The 24440-nt window shown below is 33.2% G+C and overlaps 1 protein-coding gene across 2 annotated transcripts in view; it reads right to left on the reverse strand.

Moving 5' to 3' along the window:
* The window catches only part of PNSB5 (NAD(P)H dehydrogenase 18), a 32052-nt gene extending 21311 nt beyond the window's left edge, over nt 1-10741 (reverse strand). For both annotated transcript variants that reach the window (XM_089814264.1, XM_089814263.1), the window contains exons 1-2: nt 10507-10741; nt 10362-10419 (exon numbers count right to left, since the gene is read on the reverse strand). In XM_089814264.1, the coding sequence (XP_089670390.1) occupies nt 10362-10419; nt 10507-10734 (286 nt within the window). In that variant the 5' untranslated portion in view covers nt 10735-10741. The remainder of the gene's footprint in view (nt 1-10361; nt 10420-10506) is intronic.
* Nucleotides 10742-24440: the final 13699 nt, after the last annotated feature.

Raw genomic sequence — 24440 nt, forward strand, 5'->3', positions numbered from 1 at the left:
ACTATCACAGGTGGATTGAATCTCTCTCCTTTATGAAATTCACTTCTTATACCCATTATGGGTTCAACATCTTGAATAAGTTCTCCATAGAATTGTAGGGTCAATGAGAAGGATTGTGTTATATTAATGGGTGGGGACTAGGTCCACATTAAGCCTGGAAACCTATATGACTTTAAGGAATGACACCACAATGTGGCATATTTGTAGATCAAATCCATTAATGGATTTGATGAGGGTTTTTCTATCTAATTTTCTATCTCCTAGGAAGATCAAAGTTGTGTGGGGGCATCTCCTCTGAAATTAGTGAGGTCATTGTGAAAGTTTTTTGTTTATCTATGAAAGGAAGTGGAAGAAGACCAACTAGGTAGTTGATAATGATAGTTTGAATGGGTCATTTAAAGATAGTAAGGGTGTAGTTAAGATGCAAGGAAGATATGACAGAGTTCAATTTCCACCACCTTGGGACTTAGTTTTGCTAATGCTAATGAAGTAATTCACGCTTGAAGGATGCTTTAAAGCCTATTATTTTTACCACATGACCCTTCTTATCCATGTAAGGACTCATGAAATTATCATGTTTTATTTTTTCTTGTTAAATTCACTAGAGATATGTGTGCTTGACACCAAAGATAGTGCCCACACCCAAAGTAAGAAACTCATCCCCTTGCATCAAGATGTCATTACAAGTTAATTCATACCATTTTCACCTACCTCTTTTCCCTTCTAAACCTATTTTTGTCTATGAGGCCCCTACCTTATATAGTCCTCCCCATCTGTTGCATTATTGATATGCCAAGGAAACATGAAAAGAAAGGTATCAGGAACTCAGGATCCCTTAAAACTCACCCTCCCACCATGAACATCTTGAATTCCTATACCCTTGCACCAGATCCTTAAAAGAAAGGTATTGTCCACCTCCAAAAGGAAAGGGAAGAATCTCTCCTCCCCCACCACGAAAACTAAATTATATGTTGAGGACATGGAAAATAAAGATGACAAGGAGATGAAAGAGCAACACAATACCCCTGATAGATCCAATAGACTAACCACAAGTTTGTAAATAAATGAGAGAAATTACTAGTTGATTATGACTTAGAAGATAACATTGAACATGGGATCCAAAAAATTGTAAGAGCAAGTGTAAAAAATAACACTATAAACTGCGAGGAAATATATGTTGTTAATGGTAGCACCAAAAAATCTATCTCTAATAACTTTACTCACATATTTGCAAGTATGAAGGAGGAACACGGGTATTTTTTATCCTATTTTAGCCAAGCCCAACTTGACTTCTACATTAGATTTGACTAACCCATAGAGTGAGATAAACAATATGAAGAATAAATTAATGGAAATGGAATGAGAAACGGGGATTATATCCAATTTTGTCCTTTGGGAGAGGCACAACTTTGTAACTTGCATGTGCCTTCTCCAATCCTAGTGAAGTTGAACATGAAGAAAGCAATTACAAGGATTTGTCTAAATTTCTCATGGATGATTACAACCATGTGTTGTACCAATTAGGTTGGGACATTAGACCCTCTCATAAGGCTTAAATGCCAATGGATTGAGTTTGTGAACCCCTCCCCCTTTGGGGTTTTTTGATAATACTTTACCTATTTATGTGGGGTCCTTTATAGACTATAGTTCATTTTTCTATGCTTTCAGTTGTAGAAGTAGGGTTTTGGTTATTTTTTGTTTAAAATGGTACTATATTATATTATAGTGGTAATTTTGAGGATGATAGGTTTCAAGACTACAACATATGGTTATATAGTTATTTATTTTAATTAATTTTCTCTATGGTAGTTTTGATGTTTATTTACTATTAGTGTATTGTGTTTTTATGCCTTTGGGTTGTAATAATGAAAGGGTCAACACCCTAAATTTCTTAATAAATAAAAACAAAAACAAGAGTATGTTTTCTAAATTTTAATATAGTCATCAAATAGAGAATATTTAAGCATGAAAATTATATACTAAAATATAAAGCTTAAAGTGATGGCATTACGAGAAAAGCTAAAAAGAGTACAATGTCGAGACAACAAAGATTAAGAAACGGCTGAATTAAAATATTAGAACATGATTACTACTCTGAAGAAAACTACATTTTATATGTGTTGATTTTCATTTAGTAGGTCAAGGGACAAATCAGGTATTTAATTATGTAATGCATGCCTCAATGTTTACATTACTTGTCATCTCTAGTCTATTCGACTTTAGTATGGATTGTTATCTTATAAATGCTAATATGGATATATGTTAGTATTTTTTAGGCCTACATCATGGTTGTTCAACTTATTCATCTTTTTTAGATAATGGGTGTAATGGCCTAACTTTGTAGTTTTTTATATGGGTTCATGGCCTGCCCTTGCTTATATAGTGAAAAATAATATACTTTAAAAAAGTGCAACATAGTTTGATGTTAAAGTGACTAGTAGATCTCTATAAAAAGTTTGACATGACTACAACTGTAATGAGATATGCAATTTATTAAACTAGAAAATTGATCTTCATAGATATCAATATTTTGAATTATTTTACATTATAATGTTTAATTGTTAGAATGGTGTTAATAAATATTCTAAACAACTTATAAAAAATAAGAAAAAAGAATACAACTATTGGCATTATAAAAATAGGAATATAGGTATTTTGGTCCAAAAAAAGGGAAAGGATATTAGCAAGGTGGACAATGAGGGAGGTTCTATTAGAATATTAAGATTTGGAAATTAAATTAGTAATGTTTAGCTCTCAAAATGGATTTTCAAAATGTGAATTAAACAAGAATAATAAATCAATGTCTCAATCCCAAAAACCAAAAGACCAAGGTTCAGAATAGCCTTATAAATCACATAATAAGAAAATGATCAACTAACAAAATTTCTATGTATATCATAGAATGATAACTCCCAAGTGATTTTTTTCTCTTAAAAGATGGAGTTCACACTAAAGTAGTATGAGGTAGTGTCAATTGTAAATCTTATTGCATGAGATCATCTTTAAGAAAAAAATTTCTTTCAATTGCCAAAACCTATATTTCATACCAAACATGTAAGCCAAAGAATGATATAGAATTCATAAGGAATTCCTTCCTTGATATAGAATTCATAAGGAATTCCTTCCTTAACTGGGATGCACTATCCTAATATCAATTTTAGGAAATTATTTTAACGAATTCATGGGACTTTATAGGGCATTAGTTTCATCTTCCATTTAGCAATATAAGTCTAAATAATTATGTTGCAATATGGTTAGCAATTTTGAATGAGGTCAATGTAGTTAGCAATTTTTGATGAGATCAATATTGAAATTTGTAGGACAAGACATACTAGTGTATATCATGAAATCTTCATATAATATAGATCATATAAATGTAGAAATATTTCGAGGGAAAAATGTGTTTTTGTTTGATAGTCTAGAACAATATGAAGTATACTTTCTAGGTCCTGAAGATGTGTTATGCCCTTAAAATATTGCTTGAATTGCAACGCATTTCACTGACTCATAGTAATATGACCATTTGCATAGTTGTATTCAGGTGGTTATGTCATATCAATTAGCATCCAAGATATAAGTGTCATATATAGAGTATAGAGGTTACTTTATCATTATCCAATTATGAGTTGTGATCATCATGCCTTTTGGAGGACTACCCCTTAAAGTGGTTACAAATGTTTTTATCTTATTTATTTTCTATACATTATTTTGTACAACTAATTTTGTTATGCATAGTATTAGAGCATGAACTTGCAATCTAAAAGAAAAGAAACAACCCAACTTTTTTTTAAATTAGGAGGTTATATGTAAAATACACATATCTTTCAATGTTTTATATTTCCTTGAATATAGAGGGTTGATCAAGGACATGTTAAAGACATTATAGCCCATATCTCAAGTTATTTGAAATAGATTTGAAGGAGTTATAATAAATTTGGGGATTTTTCTCCTAAGGACACAATGCATTGATTTTCTTAGAGATTTTTTTTTATAAACTTATTTATAATATTTTTTATAATTTATTATAAAAATACATGTAGATGGCGTCCTAGTATGGTCACAACTAGAGGCAAAGCCAAGTATTGTTATGCGCTAAGAAAAAATTCTAATAAAGATGGTATTGATTAAGAGTTAGGATTAAGTGTGACTTTATACATTATGTCATCTCTTTTAGAAATAGGGCTTCCACAATGTGCAAGGAAATTTGGTTAGCATGGAATGAGGAATGACTACTAAGAAATGAGATTCATAAGATATTGATATAAAATTATCCATTATTGAAGCTTTTACCTAGATAATATCATTGCTAATACCATGTGCATGATCTCATATGTCTCCTAATCCTAATGTTTAAGACTTGGGGGAGCTCTAGGAATTGGAAAACCTTTTCATGTTCATAAGAATCAATGTAAACAAAAGTTTGTAGAGACATCCTTACATCTACAAGCTAAGGAATCAACGTGTCATAGATGGTTGTGTGCTCAAAAGAAGAAGAAAATGATCAACATCAATTGTTCATTTTTGTCACGAGGAACTATACATGGAATATATGAATAGTTTATTAAAGAATTAACTTTAACTCAATAGCCAAATTATAACAAACAAAATAATTTGAGGATTACATTTAGCAAGTTCAATTGTGAAAGAGTTATTTATTAGCAATCTCAAGGATTGCATCCAACATGAGATACACATATTATTCTATCTAATTATTCTATCGTGATTTGTAGGTTAGAGGATTTTTATTTGGATCCCATAAGGTAGGGGTTTAGTAGAATAAGAAATGAGAGCTTCCTAGAACCATTCCCGTAGCCTACTACATTGACTCTTTAAAAGTTTAAAGTAAAAAAAATAAAAGAAAGATATTTTAATAGTAAAAGGGAAAAAAAAATGGACCTAAATGTGCTTCAAAGTTATTATATATTGAATAGGTTAGTGAGTAAGAAGATTGGTAAGAAACTAGAAATTTAATTAAAATTTCAAACCAATTTATATTGGCCATGCACTTTCATGGGTTGGAACTCACAAATTTTCTAGCTTTCTTAAGAAGATAGAATAAGAATATTGATAGACTCAATACTCCCAACTTCATTAACAAGAAGTTAGCTCTAATTTGAATTACTTTATTTGTCTAGCCTTAGAATTTCATGTCATGTAATTGGGCTACAAGTATTTGATTAAAAAAATCCATAATTAAATTTCCCATGGGATAATACTAGATATATTTCCCTATGTTTGATATACCCATGGGTGTAATAAAAAAATCACATAAGGTGTGGACTATATAAGGAAAACATTAGGATGAACTTCTAGGACCTATTCATGTATTTCCACTTAGAGGCTGATATAGTCAAATTGAGAGAGTTTAGGAAAAGTCTTCATTATTAAAAAATTCTTATAATATGTACATATATGCTTATTTATGAGGTAGATGGGTTTGTGAATCTATTTTACTTTAGAAGTATGGTAGTTTATAATTAAGATTAAACATGTTTTAAAAGCATACTACTTACAAAATTAACATAGTCAACTAACAATCCACCCACAACAAACAAATAAGAACACAACCAAAACAAACAACAAGAAGGAAACTGTTAACATTTTAATAATAGTGGCAACCTTCAATTCAAATTGATAAAAACTTTAATGAAGGTCAACCATATTTAAAAACTACTTTTAATGCAAGTGTTTACACTTTGTCCCTATTGAGAAAAGCTTTTCTATTTACCCTTCACGTCCTGATCACCATTACTCTCGTCCTCAAAAATATCAACACCAACAATATGCTCTCTTTTTTGAAATCCCTCAACTTCATAGAGAAGATTCAAATCTCCTTTGCACCATCATGAAGATTGAAATTAACCTTCAAAACTCCTCTAGTACCTTTATGCAACTCTCAAATTCACTTTTCATTAGGCTCAGATTCATATTTAATGGATCTCTTTGTCCTCTTCTTTTTCTGAGAGGGTTATTAACACCCCTATTAGCATATGTCATGTTTTGCATTGATCTCATAATTCTAGAAAGAACCACTTGGTGAGCTTGAATTGATCAATCGCAATGTCTCTAATCAGGACAATGACATTATATGAGTTGGGGAAATTTCTTTGAGTCCCTTGAAAGAAAAACCTTGATCTCCCCTACTACTCTCAAGTTATACAAATGAAATTTTACTGTTTTTACTACTGTGGAGTTTTCTAATCTCATCCATCTTCCCTTTCTTTTGGGATTGAATCTCTCGTTGTCAATGTCATCATCACAAAATTTTGTCTTTTTACCTTTCTCCATAGTCAAAATCAAGCTTATACCAATGTATGGGTTTTCTGCATAGTCTAAGACATTTGGGCCTTGTTCCTCTTGACCTTCTTGGCCTTGTCATCCTTCGACGAGGAATCATAATACATTTCAACATCAACATCTTATTCATCAAACCCCTTTATTTTAGTCTTTATATCAAAGGAAATAACATTTAATGCTTCCTCTAGTTAGGCAATTTCTTGGTCTCAATAGGATAGGAAAGGGTTTCCAAATGGTCGATAATCAATAGTATGAGACAAACATGAAAAATAGGCACTTTGGTATTCTTTTTGTGCTCTTTCAAACTACATTCTAAAGAAGCGAGAAGGTAAATGAACTTCTTGTGGTAAACATGGTTGATGATGTCTTCAAAAGCTTTTCTATCCTTGAAGAATTTCATTTCTTGGGTATAGAGCCGAGTAATAAGGTCTTAGGAATGATTAGTGTAACTTCTTATTTTTTTTCTTCTTAGATTTATGAATTTGTTATATCCATGCTTTATGAATAATTATGCTAATCTAGATAATATTATTGTTTCCTAATGAGTAAGCTAAGTAATATCTTTGATTTTCCAATTTTATTCTTGATTTTCCTACACTTTTTAATTCAACGAAGTCAACAAATTATAATTCTATTCATTTCTAAATCAATGAAAGAGTTTATTATTCTTATTTTTGCTCTAGTTTTTTTCCTCTTTAATCTGCAAAGTTGTTCTTTCTTTTACAACTAGATCAAATCTAGTATTTAGGTTATATTGTATTAAAGCTCCATTAATTTTACATGTCAGTGCACAAAATTTTACATGTTATCAAAGCTCACAGTTGCTAGAAAGAAGAATAATATTTCTTTTGTAGGTACTAAAAATTAGAGCTTGAAAATTATCATTATCTTAAGGAGTTTATCTTATTGAATTTTGTGTATTCATGAACTTTGTTATAGTTTCCATTTATAGGGGGTTAATCATGTCTTTTGATAATTATTTTCATCATTATACTATCATGCTAAACTCAAACATTTATTTATCTTCGAAAGAAGGGATAAAGAATCAATGCATGGTTGAATAGTAATGACAAGGTCTATGGACTAATATGTCTTACTATTTCTGAGGATATTTTACATTATATAGAGCACACTAAGTGTCTTTCATTGTTTAGACCATCATCCAATAATTGTATGGAGACATTGGTTATTTATTTGAGAGTGATATTTCCTTGGAGGAACAAGTTTTTTATGGATGATACTAAGATTTGCATTGACCCAACTTGTGTGAATACATCCTTCTCGTATGATTAGTTTATTGATACCTCATTTATTATTGCTTCTCTAGAGTTTAGAGTTGCTTCATCAAAATCTTATAATGATTCTTTGCAACAGGATATACATCATCTTTCAATTATAGCTTTGAGGGATGAATTATTGATAGGTGTTCCAAGCCTATTTGTAGAATCTCATGTTGCAGATTCGGGAGACAATATTGATTTGATACATCTTCCCTTTGATGAGGACGATACTTCTCTAGTTGTTGTAAGGAAACATTGTGATCCTCTTCTTCACTCTCTACACTATCCTTCCTTGCAATTTGATATGAGTGTGCCTACTTTGACACAATAGTATGAGATTTTTTTGCCTTCTAAGGAGATACTTGAGTCTTTGACTATAACCTACATTGATCTTCATCAAATTTTAGTTTTTCATATTTAACAGTGTCTAATTTCAATATGACAACTTATGTATGTCTATTTTTTGGCTATGTACTTAGACATCATGTCAAAATCTTATATCATGTTTCTATTCTTATAAATTGGTCCATTGAATTTAAGTTGTTTGTGGGATTTAGTGTATTTATGTATTTTAATATGTTTAACAATAAGTGGGTCTTATTAAGCTTTTTAAAAACATTCTCCCTAAAAGTAATTTTTTATTATCAACTATTATGAAGCATTTGAGTGATTTTATAAAAAATCACAAAATCACGACCAAATAAATTGAAATAGAAGCATTAAATATAAAATATAGGCTATCAAGATAGGATGGACATAATGTTGTAAGGGATGCAAACTCAGTCATTTAAACATATCAAATTGTATCAATTTATAATTTTCTAAATTAGTTGCACCGGTTGACATCAATTAGAATTCAAAAGATGTGAATGTTTATAGATGTACTTAAATGTGTTACAATGGTCTTGATAGTAGTTGTTAATCTAATACTCACACTCGCTAATTTAGTATCCAATATTTTTGGCAACATTGTACAAATAGTTGTGATTTTAAAGTTATTTTTGCTAATGATGACTACCCATAACTGAATGAAATATATCCTTGTTCTAAAAAATAGCCAATCATGTGATGAAACATCAGCTACACAAGTATGGGGTCCTAATGCGCTATGATTGGTTTCACTTTTTTTATGACTATTTTGAACGCCTTATCAAAAAGCATGTTGATGTGGCATCATATTTGATGATGTGGCCCTAAAACCTTAACAATAAGTAAGGGACTTGCCAAGCAAGTAGTTGTAGAAAAATGAAAATGATTTAAAATTTCTCTTAGAATTTTTAGAAGCTCGAAGTTAGGTTACTCAACTACTAGATCCTCTCCCTTAAGAATGATATAATAAACTCTATTAACACCCCCAAAAAAAAGCTCACTGAATTTATTTTCCTAATCCTTATATCACACAGACCTATCCCTCAGCAGGCAGATAGTGCACTTAGACATTCCTGCTACTCGCTCTGAGATTTCTGATCTAGCAAACATATCTTTTGGTTTTGTTGTAAAGCCTAAGGAGAATGACATGGGTAACTCAATTTCATAGCAACTTAACATACACTGTCGATGTTGCAAGAGTCTATATTAAACAGTTTAACATTGTCAAAATGTTTATTTTGATAAAACTTTGGATATGATAACAAACGAGATTCTGTGAATTTCTGAAAGAGATATCATTAAGTGTTATGTGGCAAGCTACAATCAAAATTAGATTTCATTTGTACTGATAGAATGGCTAAGGCGACTAACTTGTCTCTGGGAAACAAGAAATATATTAACAGGCTGAGAAAGTATCAATGGAGGTTGATAATCTCAACAGATGATCTCGTTTTGAGGCAGTGTGTCATGCTCCATCAATAAAGTGTTTAGTGTTCAATCAATACTCGTACTATCAAACCAGGCTAAGGGAGAGCTTGGGAATTCTGAGGATGGATCATCTAAATAGGTCCTAAATTTTAGTACTATCTAATGGATGGTTAAGAGTTCTATGGATCATCTAGATGGGTCTAACTTTCAGTGTTTTTGGTGTTACTCAATGGAGAACTTAAAGAATTTTGAGGATGGATCATCTAAAGGGGTTTCAAATTTTGGTACTGCCAAATGAAAAACATAAGAATTATAGAAATGGGTCATCTAAATGAGTCCCAAATGGAGAACTTACAAATTCCAAGAATGGATCATCTAAGTGGGTCCAAAATTTGAATGCTATCTACTGAAGAATTTAGGAATTCTGAGGCTAGATCATCTAAATAAGTCCCAATTTATGATGCTACCCAAAAAAATCTTACCAAATCTCAAGAATTTAAAGAATTCAGAAGATAAATCATCTAAATGGGTCCCAAGTTTTGAATACTTCCCAATCCATTTTTTACGAAAGAATACCCCAAAATGCCTGCACTCACCCATCCGAGCCCACTCAGAAGACATGAAGGCCACAATAAAGTAGGCATCAAAAGGAAGAATAGATTATATAAGCTTGCAAGCTGCCATTAGTAGATAACTCACAGCCCTTCTCTCTAATGAGCTTGCATTTTCTACTGTTTTTATCTCTTCTCATAGTTATTAGTGTGACAAAACCCCATTTTCTGGAATGCCTACATCAATCTGGAACAAGTGATAGGAGGGTTTCTTTGTCATGCTAGGGTAAGTAAATCAAAGAGGGCATTCAAACAGACAATTGGGTATTATTGAAAAATGATCTTTACCAGTTTGATATTTAATAAATGGCAGCCCCGAGATTAATTCCCTATTCATGAAAAAGGGGAAAATGAGTAGGAAGGGCATTGGAAATACCGTCGTCTCCTTCATGCCAGGTGTGAGCTCCATCAGCATATCCGTAAGGGAAATCATCCTGTTACCATGCTGGCCAGTTAAAGATACAAGTAGAAGAGGAATAAATAGAGAGGGGGAAAGCGGGAAAAGATTTAAGTGTAAAAACCTCAGAGACACCAGGAGTGCGGTAATAATCGATGGGTTCTTCGGACAAATCAGGCTCAAATCCGCCAGCATTAACAGCCCTAAGTGGTGGTAAGCGCAATGCCCTTTCGCCTCCAACAGTTGCAACACATGATGAAGGCCTTGAAATACAACATATCTTGTTACCACTGCAACTGCCAATTAAGGCAATGGGACTCTGCTTGCTAATTACACCTGCAAATGCAGCCATGGCGGTTACACCTAAATGGGAGGCATCTGTCACATTTTATATTATCTCTTTTCGAGTTAATTTTGCTGAATCTTTATCTTCCTTTCGTGTGTGGACCTCATTAGCTGGTTAGTATTATCTCAGGGCTCTTTGTGTTAATATAGCTATGTGGGTTCGTCAACCTTCAATTTAAGATGAAATGGGTATTCATAATCTTTTGGTGCAGTTTTTCTAATTTAATGTCAAAATATAATAATAATAATATTGTAGAAAATCACGGAGAGGTTTACTTTTCTATTTTCCCCCTTCTGTATTATTCTTTTATAGAGAGAAAATTGATCTAGCATTCCATGTATATGAGATGGTGTTTTAATGAGATTCTAGGAGGTAAAACTAATGGTTGTGTTTAACAAGCAAAAGAATTGAGTGGAAGAGATTAAGAGGCAAAAAAGATTTCACCTATCTTGTTGTGCATTCAATGTGTAGACAAAAAGTCTTTCTCTTTTATTTTTAAAATAGAAAAATTATTTTCCATGCACACAAGATAAATGCGACTTTTATTTAATTAGAAAGGAGCATGTTCTTCTAATTAAATAATGACTTGGGATAAGTGATCAAACCACATGTTGAAATCGAATAAATGATTAAGTGATAATTTAACCAGGATTAATGATTAATAAATTATACAAAAATAATTAAGCATAAGATATACTCTAATATACAGATTTCAAATTTTGAAAAGGGAGCTTATAGTTTACTAGACACTTTTTTGGGTGATTACATTTGCCCACCTTTAACTAATGTGTGGGTGATATGGGAACACATTGAGTCAAATAATGATGATGTCAAGCTAATAAGAGATTTGACTTCAAACTAGCAGTTAATGAAGTGCAGTGAGATAGGTAATATTGACTGCATAGTTTGATGTGATGTGATGATAACTGATATGTCCAAAGAGTAATAAAGTTTCTGCAGAGCATAGAAGATTTGAAGGATCTCAACTTGATGTGAAACAACGAAATTGAGATGCCTCAAGTGATAGATAGCAGAGTAGAATCAATTTGCAGCATTGAAATATTAGAGTATTCCTACCCCCTTAGGATCAAAAATGAAATGAAGTAGAGGAGATGCAAAAATGTGATAGATTTAATAAAATCGAGATAAGATAAGGTCCATAATGATTGATGAGTGATTCATAAAAATATAGAACCAAGTTTGACCACCAAGCATTGAGAATGTTCCCTAGTTTGATTGAAATGATCAAACATGAGAATTAGGTCAAACAAAGAAGAATATAATGAAATGATGCTTGCCTCAAAAGAAATGAAAGATTTGCCTCAAAAGGGTCAGTCAACAACGTATAGAATATAGTAATTTTAAATCACAATTTTGGCAGTAAAGATGAACTTGTATTTCAATTTTGATCCTGAAAATGGATCCAGGACATCGAAATTAGACTAGGGTGCAATTTTTACAAAAATCTAAGACTTTGAAATTTAGATTAAAAAATGCTATATAAGGGGTCTAAAAGGATAGACTAGATAGGATGATATGATTAACCCCATGATGAAAGGATAAAAGAAAATTGTTAATGATGAGCGAAAAACCAAGAAAAAGATATGATGTAAGATATCATGAAATGTAGAGTGTCATTTGCAAGGGTCAATTAGATAGGTCTTTGTTTTATCATCAAGACTTAAAATGTGAAAACACATCATAAGCATCAAAGACATAGAGGTTGATATGACGCGCTGGTAGATTCCCTAAGTTTAATATTGCAAAATTACACTTGTACCAAGGTAGAAGTGTCAAGATAACCATGAGTGTGGTCTTGCATGAGCAAACACAATGTAATAGACAAGGATAGTTCCAAATCACCTAAGTTCCCAAAGGGTCAAAGGAAGAGACGCCTAGGATCCTCAAAGCTACACCCACAAGAAGAAATCAAAGAAAAACATCCCCCGTGCCCCCATTCCTCTAGTCAAGTGACATCTCGGAGAGACTAAGGAGTAAGCACTGAGCAAAAACCAATGTAAATGACACAAAGAAAAAATCAAGCATATCTCATTCATTTTAGTTTAAACTAGGGAAAGGGGAAATATTCATATGAAGCATGTTTTGGATAAGAAACATAAGCCAATGAGTGAGGTAGCATATAGGATAATGACCTAATATCATGAAAGCATGCAATCCAAAAGACTGGGCATGTCAAAAGGCTTCTAAGAACTATGCTTTTCTTCTTCTTTGTGATCAAGACTAAGGGGTCAGACAGATAAAATAATGATAGGATAGAAAATTGAGGATGGAGCACAATTATGGAGGCTTTGAGTGAATAATTTAGGATAACCAAGAGCATGATAGGATAGTTGATGGATAAGATAGTCTATACTCAAGGATAAATCAATCATTGTCAAGAGCAAAGAGGCAATAGTTGAATAGAAGATTGTGCATGATGCATGTTTGTTAGGTTTCTATCATGGTACTTGTCCAAGGTGCCATAAGAAATGGTTTTCACCATAGGATGAATTTATTTATCTTTACTTTTCCTACCAAGGTACCTATTTACTAGGTTTTCACCAAGGCACTTTTTCTCTCTTTTGTTTTCTTGGATTTCTTTTTATATTTTTTATTTTATTTTAGTTTTTTTCTATTTGGATTTTTGGAAGAAAAAAATCAAGCCTTGTTCTCTTTAAATAATTCTCCTCTTGAAGGATATGCCATGATAGGCTAGGGCCACTAAAAGGTATGCTCAAACATGTTGATAGGGTGATGGAAGGGAGATGATGGAGAAAGTAAAAGTATATGGAGGGTAAGGTTTTATGATTCAGATAAGTTTCATGGGAGAGGGGGCTAGAATGAGATTGGATGGTAGGTAAATATAGGATTGAAAAGAGTGTATAAGGGTAGGTGAGAAAGTGGGACAATCAACATTAATACACAGCTTGAAGGTGTTGGAAATAATAAGGACTAGCTAGGTTACTAAAAGGGGATGGGTGAATCAGTAACCTCAAAACTTTTGACAAATTTAGCACTTAATAACATAATTCATTCACCATTAATTGATCTAATCTAGTGCATGCATGAGAAACTGAAAGATAAACATTCATGGCACATGAACACAATATATGGTGACCCAGAAACCTTCCAAATAGAAAGTAAAATTGGGGTGGGGTTGATAACCCACAAAACTTCAAACCGCAGTATAAAGTTGGCTTGTTAAAGCTTACAATGATCACTTCTGATGATTTTCCCTATTAGGAGAAATTAGGACTACTAGGTCCACCTTGTTAGAGGTTTTACAAACATACAATGAAGTATGCACTCAGTAAAGAGATTTAAAGAAAAGACTGTTAAGTCTACCCTGTTAAAGGATTTGAATATGATTCACCTATTAGGATGAAGCATTAGATCTAACTTACAACTTAATTGGTGATTTAGATCCTTGAAGTACTGATCACTTTTTTGTGATAGATAAAACTTGATTGCTCGTGATTTGAGCTTGATGTATACCTTTCTCTATTGTTGATTCACATTCGCATTCACTCTTCTCAAAACATTACTTCATCATCATACTTGGGTATCCTACAATAAATTACATATATACCATCTCAATTCTCTTAATTACAAGGTTGGCTAAAACACAAGCTAGCACCAATATTACTATGTAGGCACAAATGTAGAAACTTGGGTTCTAAAAGCTGACTAGGTGAACTTCTGATACTCGGCATCCACTACATTACTTGGCATCATGATGCATTTGGTATAAGTAGAGGCTTGGTTCATACTAATCACTCAATGTAGCTTCGAACTCGATGAACATTGGAGACTCGGTAGATATAGTGTCACTCAGAAGAAACTGAATACCACGTTTACCTTGCTTGCACTTGGTAAACACTACTCATCCCATCACTCAATTAAAACTAGCTTCACATCACAAGAACTGATGACTCAGTAGACACTGTAAAGCTCGGTAACCACTGACTGCTCAATAAGAACTGAACTGCTAGACTTTGCACTGTCTAAATTCACTTGGTAACCACTAGAATGCTCAGTATGAACTATGAGACTTTGTAACCACTGAATTTCTCGGTGTGAATTGGAGACAGAATGACAAACTCGGTAACCAAATAAAACTTGAATAAGTGTTGTCACTAATAACAAACATGACTTAATGCCAACAAAAGGGTGATAGAAGGATGGAGGAATCATGGATGAAATAGTTTGGGGTTTTGATATATGAGATGATAGGAGACTTTTGGAAGAAGATGAATGGAAGCCTTTGGAATATTTTGAGGAAGATGTTTGGAAGAAGATGAAGTGGAAGCCTTTGGAAGCTTGAATGTCAACTTTGATTTTTTTTCAAGATTCAAGTCTTTTAAAAGATACTCTGGAATCCATATAGATTTTGATTTTTTTTCTTTTGGATGCTTTGGAACACATTTTTTTGATGATGGACTTGGGAACCCATATATTCTTTGATTTTTCTCTTTGGTTAGTGGACTTTTATGGTCTCTTGAATATTTTTTCTTTCTTTGTATTCACAGGTTAATTAGATAGGACATAGTGATCTTCATTTTTCAATGGATTCTTATATTTCTTTATTTTATGTTGTACATCCAATTTTATTCCAAAAGAATTTGGATTTGTGAATGAATAAGGCTTGATATGGCAGGTTTAGATGGATGAGTGGATGAGAATTTTTAAAGGATGAATTTCTTTGTTGATCTTGAGGTATGATGGGAAAACTGGATGATGAGCTACGAGTGAAGGGTATGAGAGATGGAGGAATATACGGTCCCAATATAGATGGAGTATTGAAGGATTTATCTTTGATGGATAGGGACCAAGGATAGATTTGGAAGATACAAATGGATAAGGGGTAGGAATATCAACACCTTCAAAGTGAGCAACATGGCCAAGGCTACCAATAGACTCATGCATAGCTTCAATAGAAGAAATATGTTTGACAAAAGCACTTAAAGCTTGGGGGTATTTGTTCTCCTAGAAAAAATCAAAAATAATGGTGGATTTGTTAGGTGGATATGAAGAAGTAGACCAAGGCAATGTGGGGACGATTTGATCTTCAAAAGTGTTTTTCAATAGCATAGGAAAAGCACACTTCTCTTGATTTTCAATAGGCTCATTAGAAGTGTTGGAAGTGGTATCTTGGTTTTTCTTGGGAGATGGACATGACATAGGACATTAAGAGATAGCATGTTCTTGAGATGGAGGGGTGACATTTTGGAAGGGTATGGAGTGATGCAGGAGCATCTTGCATGGAAAAATTATTGGAAAAAAAAAATTGAAAAAAAAAAAATTGTGGAGGAGAGAGAAAGTGACGAAAATTAGAGGAGAAATAATATTAAAAAAAAATTAAAAAGGGGAAAAGGAGAAAAAAAAAGAAAAGATTATTTCTATTTTCGAGGTGCATAGGTGGCATAATAGAAAACATAAAAAAATAAATGGTTGTCATTTCATTTATCAAGGTGTGTGGGTAGAATTCTAGAAAGTTATGAATATTGTAGAAAGTTGTGGATATTGTAGAAGGTTGTGGAGGAATTCTAGAAGCTTGTGGATAAGTCATGCATGGGGTGGTAAGTGCCTATTTAAGCAAGGCATATGAGCATTTCTAATCAAGCTCAAGGAGAAGCTTGAGAAGGAGAAGCTCAAGGAGAAGCTTGAGAAGTGAAAGCTTGAGGAGTAGAAGCTCGAGAAGTAGAAGCTTGGAAAGGTGAAAGTTGTGGAAGTGGAAGCTTGGGAAAAGTGTGAAGGCTTCAAGGTGTGAAAGAGAAGGAGGAAGTGAAGAGTGAGTTTTCTTGAGTCTGTGAACAAAGCGTCGAATGTGAGGCAGTTTACAGCAGGATTGTGATGGACTTGTGAGTGTGTAGACAGAGCGCCGAATGTGAGGCAGTTTACACTTGGATCTTGGATAGTGTTTGTGAGAAGAGCTAGTGACTGCGGTTTAGAAACAAGGAGGTTGCTTGGTGGCTTGCGAGCACAAGTTGAGATCTCAGAGGTTTCTACCAGAGTGTGGATCTGGACTAGCTTGGGTTTGGATTGGATATTGAGAGATCTTGAAAAAAATTTATTGTAATTGCTATTGAATTTTCAGGTATAATAAAATTGTCTTCATATTGTTGCATTATTGGTTGTGAGTTGGTAAGGGTGGTGTGGCCCTTTGTCAGTGGTATCAGAGTTGTACCTTCATCAGTGGTATCAGAGTAGGAGTTTCTGAGTGTACAAGTAGATCGTCGAAGTGTGAGGCAGTTTGTACCAGGACCTTGGTTGGGTGAAGTTTATTAGAGTGGGAGTTCTTGAGCATGTAAACAAATTGTTGAAGCTGAGGCAATTTGCACCAGGACCTTGGAAGGACATGTAGATTGATTGATGGATGCAGAGATGGAAGACTAAAATTGTGAGGCATGATCATAGAGAACTTGTGGATTGCAAATCCGTTGTCCTAGACTTGTGATGTGGTTCCTGATTGTTTGTGCAAGGTGGCAAGTTGCGATCTGACTTGCAAAAAATTTGAGGTTGTCACAAGGAGCATAGGAAGGATTTGTTGCAGAGGGTTTATGAAGATCTTGGGAGATCGCTCCAAGAGGATTGGACCCTAAGATGATTGCAAAAATCCATGATATAGTGGAGAGGAATTTTTCTAAGATGATTTCTCGGTTGGATGCTAGATTGGCTAATCAAGCTAAGAGGGTCAAAGTGGAAGAGAATGGTTTTGCTGATCAATTTGTGGAGCCTAATGCAAAACCTACAAAGCAACTAGAGGTTGTTGCTGAAGATATTCCTAATGTTGTTGATGTTGGGACAGAGGTTGGTTTTCATGATCAGTTGGTTGAGTCTGACATGGAGACTGTAGAGCATTTGGTTGTGGATGATCTGGTTGGTGTTGGTGGTAACTTGTATGTTGCAGAGCACTCGGTCGTGGATGATCCAATTGTTGGAGGTGAGTTATGTATTGCAGAGCATCTTGTTGTGAGCAATGAGGTTGCTAGTGTTGAGATTTTGGCATGTGTTGATGGAGATCTACATGTGGCTGTTGATGTGGGGTTTGTTGCTATGGGTGTGAATTCCTTAGTTGCTAATGTGGATGAGAGTTTTATATTCAAGCATTATGTTCAATTTGTTCCTGGGAATGAGCATGTTGATTGGATGGTTGAGATGCTAGTGTGGAGGATTTGCGTGGTGGTTTTGTTGTCCCTGTTGAGGTGGAAACCTTTGGTGAAGATGAAGATGGTAGTAGATCTTTCTTTTGGCATCAAAGTGTGGGACACACTTTTCTATCTACTAGGGGAGTCTGATGCAAGAGCATCTTGCATGGAAAAATTATTGAAAAAAAAAAATTTGTGGAGGAGAGAGAAAGTGACGAAAATTAGAGGAGAAATAATTTTTAAAAAAATTTAAAAAGGGGAAAAGGAGAAAAAAAAAAGGAAAAGAGTATTTCTATTTTTGAGGTGCATAGGTGGCATAATAGAAAAAATAAAAAAATAAATGGTTGTCATTTCATTTATCAAGGTGTGTGGGTAGAATTCTAGAAAGTTATGAATATTGTAGAAAGTTGTGGATATTGTAGAAGGTTGTGGAGGAATTCTAGAAGCTTGTGGATAAGTCATGCATGGGGTGGTAAGTGCCTATTTAAGCAAGGCATATGAGCATTTCTAATCAAGCTCAAGGAGAAGCTTGAGAAGGAGAAGCTCAAGGAGAAGCTTGAGAAGTGAAAGCTTGAGGAGTAGAAGCTCGAGAAGGAGAAGCTCGAGAAGTAGAAGCTTGGAAAGGTGAAAGTTGTGGAAGTGGAAGCTTGGGAATAGTGTGAAGGCTTCAAGGTGTGAAAGAGAAGGAGGAAGTGAAGAGTGAGTTTTCTTGAGTCTGTGAACAGAGCACCGAATGTGAGGCAGTTTACAATAGGATTGTGATGGACTTGTGAGTGTGTAGGTAGAGCGCCGAATGTGAGGCAGTTTACAAGTGGATCTTGGATAGTGTTTGTGAGAAGAGCTAGTGACTACAGTTTAGAAACAAGGAGGTTGCTTGGTGGCTTGCGAGCACAAGTTGAGATCTCAGAGGTTTCTACCAGAGTGTGGATCTGGACTAGCTTGGGTTTGGATTGGATCTTGAGAGATCTTGGAAAAATGTTACTGTAATTGCTATTGAATTTTCAGGTATAATAAAATTGTCTTCATATTGTTGCATTATTGGTTGTGAGTTGGTAAGGGTGGTGTGGCCCTTCTTCAGTGGTATCAGAGTTGTACCTTCATCATGGAGGGATCTCAATCTTGATCTTTATTTATGTTCTTTTCTTCATCTTTTTTAAAATCCTCTTGACATGGAGCCAATTCTAAGGACAAGGGAGTATCTTGGGTTTGCATGATAGGATATTGAAGAGGTAATGAAGTATTTCTTAGAGTAGGCGTGATAGGCATGATAGTGCATAAGGTTTATGATCTTTGATCTTAGAAGCATGAAAAAGGCTTGCAACCAAATGCAAATTAGCTTGGGTTTCTTTTGGAGCTATCCCTTGAGGGTATGCATAGTCAGTACAAAAAGAATTATGTTCTTTATTTGATATAGACATGTTGGAAATATGTGATGCTTTAGGAGATACATGATTTTTGGAAGAAGTGGAGGTCACAAGGGAACCACTACTAGGCATAGGTTCATCAATATGATCTTTCTCAAAAATAGCATCCTCATCACATGAGTCTATATTATCATCCTTATCACATGTGTCTATCAAGTTTTCAACAACAACTAACTCATCATCAATAAGATCTAGAATTTTATGTTTTAATTTCATACAATTTCTAGTTTTATGACATTTACTCCTATGGTAGTCACAATAGTGATCATCGTTCAACCACTTAAGTTTTCTCTTGGGTTCATAAGGTTTAGAGTTGTCTGGGAAAGTGATGATATTTTTTATAACTAAGGTCTTGATCACCACATCATATGAGTCTCCCAAAGGTGTGAAGTTATGCTTAGGTCTAGAGGAAGAAAAATAATGATGTTTTGAAGAGCTAAAGTGTATAGACCTAGAAGAAGAGGATGAATGTGATCTTGGGAAATATGACTTGTGCATATAAAGGACTTAAGGAAAACTCATGTGATGATGTCATTCTTTCCTCTATCATTTTTTTAAAGTTAGACTAAATTTCTATTATGTACTTAGTAAGACTAAGGTAGGTGGTGTAATGCCTGCTCGAGAACCCAAGAGAAATGAACCTATCATGTTACAATGTTTACCGAACTTTTTTTTTTTAAATTTTCATCAAAATCAAAGTAATAATGTAGAAGCAATATAGACAAACACATCAAGTACACATAAGTAATTACAAATACAATTTCCATTCCTCAAGGGTTCCTTCACGTTGAGTCCCATTAAGAAGTTTATAATAATTAGTTTAAGTCTTCAGTACATGTTCATGATCATAAGGAAATAATAGATACATTATCTCATAAGAAAATGCATTTAAGTACAATTGATACAATGAAAATACATCCACTACACATGTCGTAGGGTATGCGAGAATAGATACAAGCACATCATAATACAAGGTACATGATATCTTATATACATCAATTGAATAGAAGTCTCTGAGATAAGAATAAGAATGATAATAGTACAATTGCCTCCATAAACATCCAACATCTATCAAACTAAAGGGACCCAAATGTTAAGAAGACACTACCTCCAGACAATGCAGTCACCTAGTTAGGCTTACACTCCCACAGTGCAGGAAAGATAATGAATGATCCATAAATGGTCAATCAATCATAAAAATATCCTAGGCAAGGAATCTGAATAGAAAATATCCACCTCAACGGTGTACAATCTACTGATAAAGAAAAGATAACAAAATTGAAAAGACACTCAAACCAATACCAACACCACATACCAAAGTCACCACACAGATACCAAGTACAAAATGAGTTTCAAAGCCAAAGAGATAAAGTCAATAAAATATATCCACTTCAAGTCAAAAGTGACATATCAAATATAATAACTAAAGGATTTTATGAGAACAAATCCACAAATTCAATAGAACACCTACATGCAAGAACCTATCATAAAAAAGAAAAAGACAAGAAAAGGCAAGGGTTTGGCTCTGAAAATATATTATTGGACTGAAAGAAATGTGTGTGTGTGTGTGTGTGTGTGTGTGTGTGTGTCTACAATTGATCAATCCTTATAGATCATAAAATCTAAAAGGGAAATCCTAAGAGGTAAATGACATTTGATACTTAATATTTAATTATTAAATGGGAATGCATGTACATAAAGGGAAATCTTAAGAAGGGAGTAAAGGTAATTTAAAAAAAATAAATTAAATTAATCTTTTACTCTAACAACCTCCCCCCCCAAGATGAGCAACAATGCAACTACAAAAAATGTAGAAAAAAACAAGAAAACTACAATGTTGAAAGTATAAATGGGTCCCAACATCATTTCTTGATGAGGTATCTAACACAACCAAATCTTTGAAAAATGGAGAAATAGGGAAAACCACATGGGAAAACTATGTGGGAAAAACCCTACTCTAAAAATAGATAGAAGAATGCTAAAAACAATAAAAGGAAGGAAGGACTCATCATTGGGATCTCCCAAGCACAAATTCCTTCAACCCAAGCATAGAATGCAGCTAAAAATACCATGGGGATGTAAAAGGCTTAATGAAGATGTTTGCAGCCTACTTAGCATTGGGAATATAATCCAAGCAAAGAGAGCCATCGGGTAAAAGCACAAATCTGTGTCACCTTTTATAAAGGAGAAGTGATATCAGAATTTAAAGTCTTCAACTTTAATGACATAAAAGTGGCATTTGTGCTTAGAATTTGAAGATGATGTAAACTAATGAAATTTGTAAAACTAGATGAAGTTTATGTCTGTAATTTTTTTTAAAATTGAGTGAAAATTTTATTTATTTTAAAATTTAAATTTTTTTTTTAAATGCTGAAAGTATAGAGTTTTTTTCCTGTCAAACAAATATATGCAAATTTTCATATTTTGGTCTGATTCTTGAATATGTTAGAGTTGACATGTATACCTAGTGAAAAATTGAAATTTGGCTAATATTTTTCAAGTTATAATTGGTCAAAGTCAAAGTTATCATAAATTGACAATTTTTTTCTCCCATCAAACTTTTCCTATTAAATCTACATATTTTTTAAAACAAATTACATATTCTTGAAGAAGACTCTCTCCTCTAGTGCAGCATTAAAAAAAAAAATGGACATGATTTACTATTTTTTTCTTATTTTGAATAGAGAACTTCATGAATCTTAAAATACCTACTTGTAATCTTTTCAAATTATAATTTATTATCCATAATCAAAACAATAAAAAAATTATATGATCGTAATCGTGACTTTGAGACCTACAAAACTATATTTTTAGTTTTTTTTAAAAATTCAATTTAGTAGGTCAAATTGGCCTTCAAAGTGAGAAGTTTGCAGAAGTTCTTATTTTTTACTTGTGTGGCTGCCACATAGGTAGTTCCAGCTGAAACACTTACAACCGAAACTATTCTAGCCAAAATTGTTCTGGTCGGAACCCTTGTCGGCCCAACTAATCGCTAGCGGTTAGTTTGATGGTTTCAAGTATAAAATAACTTAATCACAAACCATTTCATGTAACAAACAACATTTGTGTTTTATTTTATTTTAATAAATATAGAAAATAATGAAAAATAGAAGAGGATTTTCGAAAGGCGATGATTTTTGAAGTCATTTTTAGCATTTATTTTGCAGAAATCCTCAGAATCACAAAGGATTGAATATTTGTAAGGAGTTTTTTCTTGTCTACTTATTTTTATTTTTATGTATTCTAAATTGAAACATTAACTGGTATTTAGTATTCAAAATATAAATTTCTTTTTTTTCTATAGATAAAAGTATTCAATGGGCAGTAAAAGGAAAAGATCAAGGAAATATGATAGGAAAAGAGATGACAAAATGAAAGGTCATACTAAACGTAACCAAAACCAACCTACTAAAATTCCTGAACAAGATGAGATTCATGAAGAGAATGAAGGTAATGAAGAGGAAGAAATTGGTAGTTCTACTAATAGAAACAAATTAGAAGGCATAACAAATTTGATGGATTTGGATGAGGAACTACTTTTTAACCAAATTCAAAGGTCATACTAAACGTAACCAAAACCAACCTACTAAAATTCCTGAACAAGATGAGATTCATGAAGAGAATGAAGGTAATGAAGAGGAAGAAATTGGTAGTTCTACTAATAGAAACAAATTAGAAGGCATAACAAATTTGATGGATTTGGATGAGGAACTACTTTTTAACCAAATTCCATCTAAAGATTTCATAAATGATAACACTATTAGAAAGCATTGTCAGAACATGTGGGATGAATATTTCAAAGATAAAAGTATATTTGGACAAGCACAATTATTTGTCAAGTTATTTAGGAGAAAAGATATGAGACCTGTTTTAGAGTTGTTGGGTGTTGATAACAAGAAAAACCATGTGCATAATATTAATAAAACAATAGTTAAAAACTTGAAAAATGCTTATAACAAAATTGACAACACAACTCGAGGAGGTGATTTGAGTAATGCACGTAGAGCATTGATGACTACTATATCTAGTAGAAAATTGACACATAGAAAATAGTTACGTGCAATTTTTGATGTACTATATATATCCAGAAGAACTGTTCAGAGATACATCAAGAGAAGAAATATGCTAGATGATAACATTGAGAATAACTAGGTGAATATTTGTAGAGTTCCTTGAAAAGACATAATTCCTAAAGATGTGAAAAGACAAGTTATTGAATTTTGGACCACACATTCTCGTGTTTCTTCCAACAGACATGATACTATACAAATTAAAGGTCAAGAGATAGGGACCAAAATTGAACATCCAAAACATTTCATGGATATAACTCAAAGTAAATTATTTCAAACATTCAAGCAAGAATTTTCAAATGTCAAAATATGTCAGAGAATGTTTGAGAGTTTGTGTCCTTCCTTTGTACGCATAAATAAGATGCATGAAACTTGTTTTTGTCGAAATCATGTTGAATTTGTTCTACACTTGCAATCATATAAAAAAGTTATGGCAATACTTGATCCTAATTTGGTCATCCCTAACAGTACAACACAATTTGTGAAGTCCATATTATGTGATAAATTAGAAGATTCAGATGAGTTCAAAGTGCAATGCATCAAAAATTAGTGTGAAGATTGTGGAGATTTACGCAAATTTTCTAAAATACAAATTGAGAATATTAATGAATCCACACTAGTCTCATGGATGAGATATCAGTATGAGACATACCAAAATAAGACAGGAGATGAATCCAGAAAAATTGTATTCAACGAGAGTGAATTATGTTATGATGAGTTTATGACCAAGTTTCGTCCATTGATATATCCACATATTCAACATTGTCATGGTGCACGATGGCAAGTTAAACAATTTCGTGATTCCAAAAATTGTTTTCCACCTAGTTGTATACTTTTAGTTGTATATTTTTTTTTGCACCTCAAACAGAGCTTCAAGGGCAATATTATCATTCTGAACAAGTTGCAATATTTGTGCAAGTGACCTATAGACATGCACAATTCAAGGTGGATCAGATAGAAAGGTTGGATGAAAATGAATGCATCATCATCAAAGAGGTTCATTTCTATATTAGTGATGATAGAGTTCATGATAGAAGTTATGTGGCTCATTGTTTTGCAATGTTCTCTGA

This window comes from Cupressus sempervirens, chromosome 2 (assembly GCF_028749045.1).
Source record: "Cupressus sempervirens isolate cs-2001-9-10 chromosome 2, ASM2874904v1, whole genome shotgun sequence".
Lineage (NCBI taxonomy): Eukaryota > Viridiplantae > Streptophyta > Pinopsida > Cupressales > Cupressaceae > Cupressus > Cupressus sempervirens.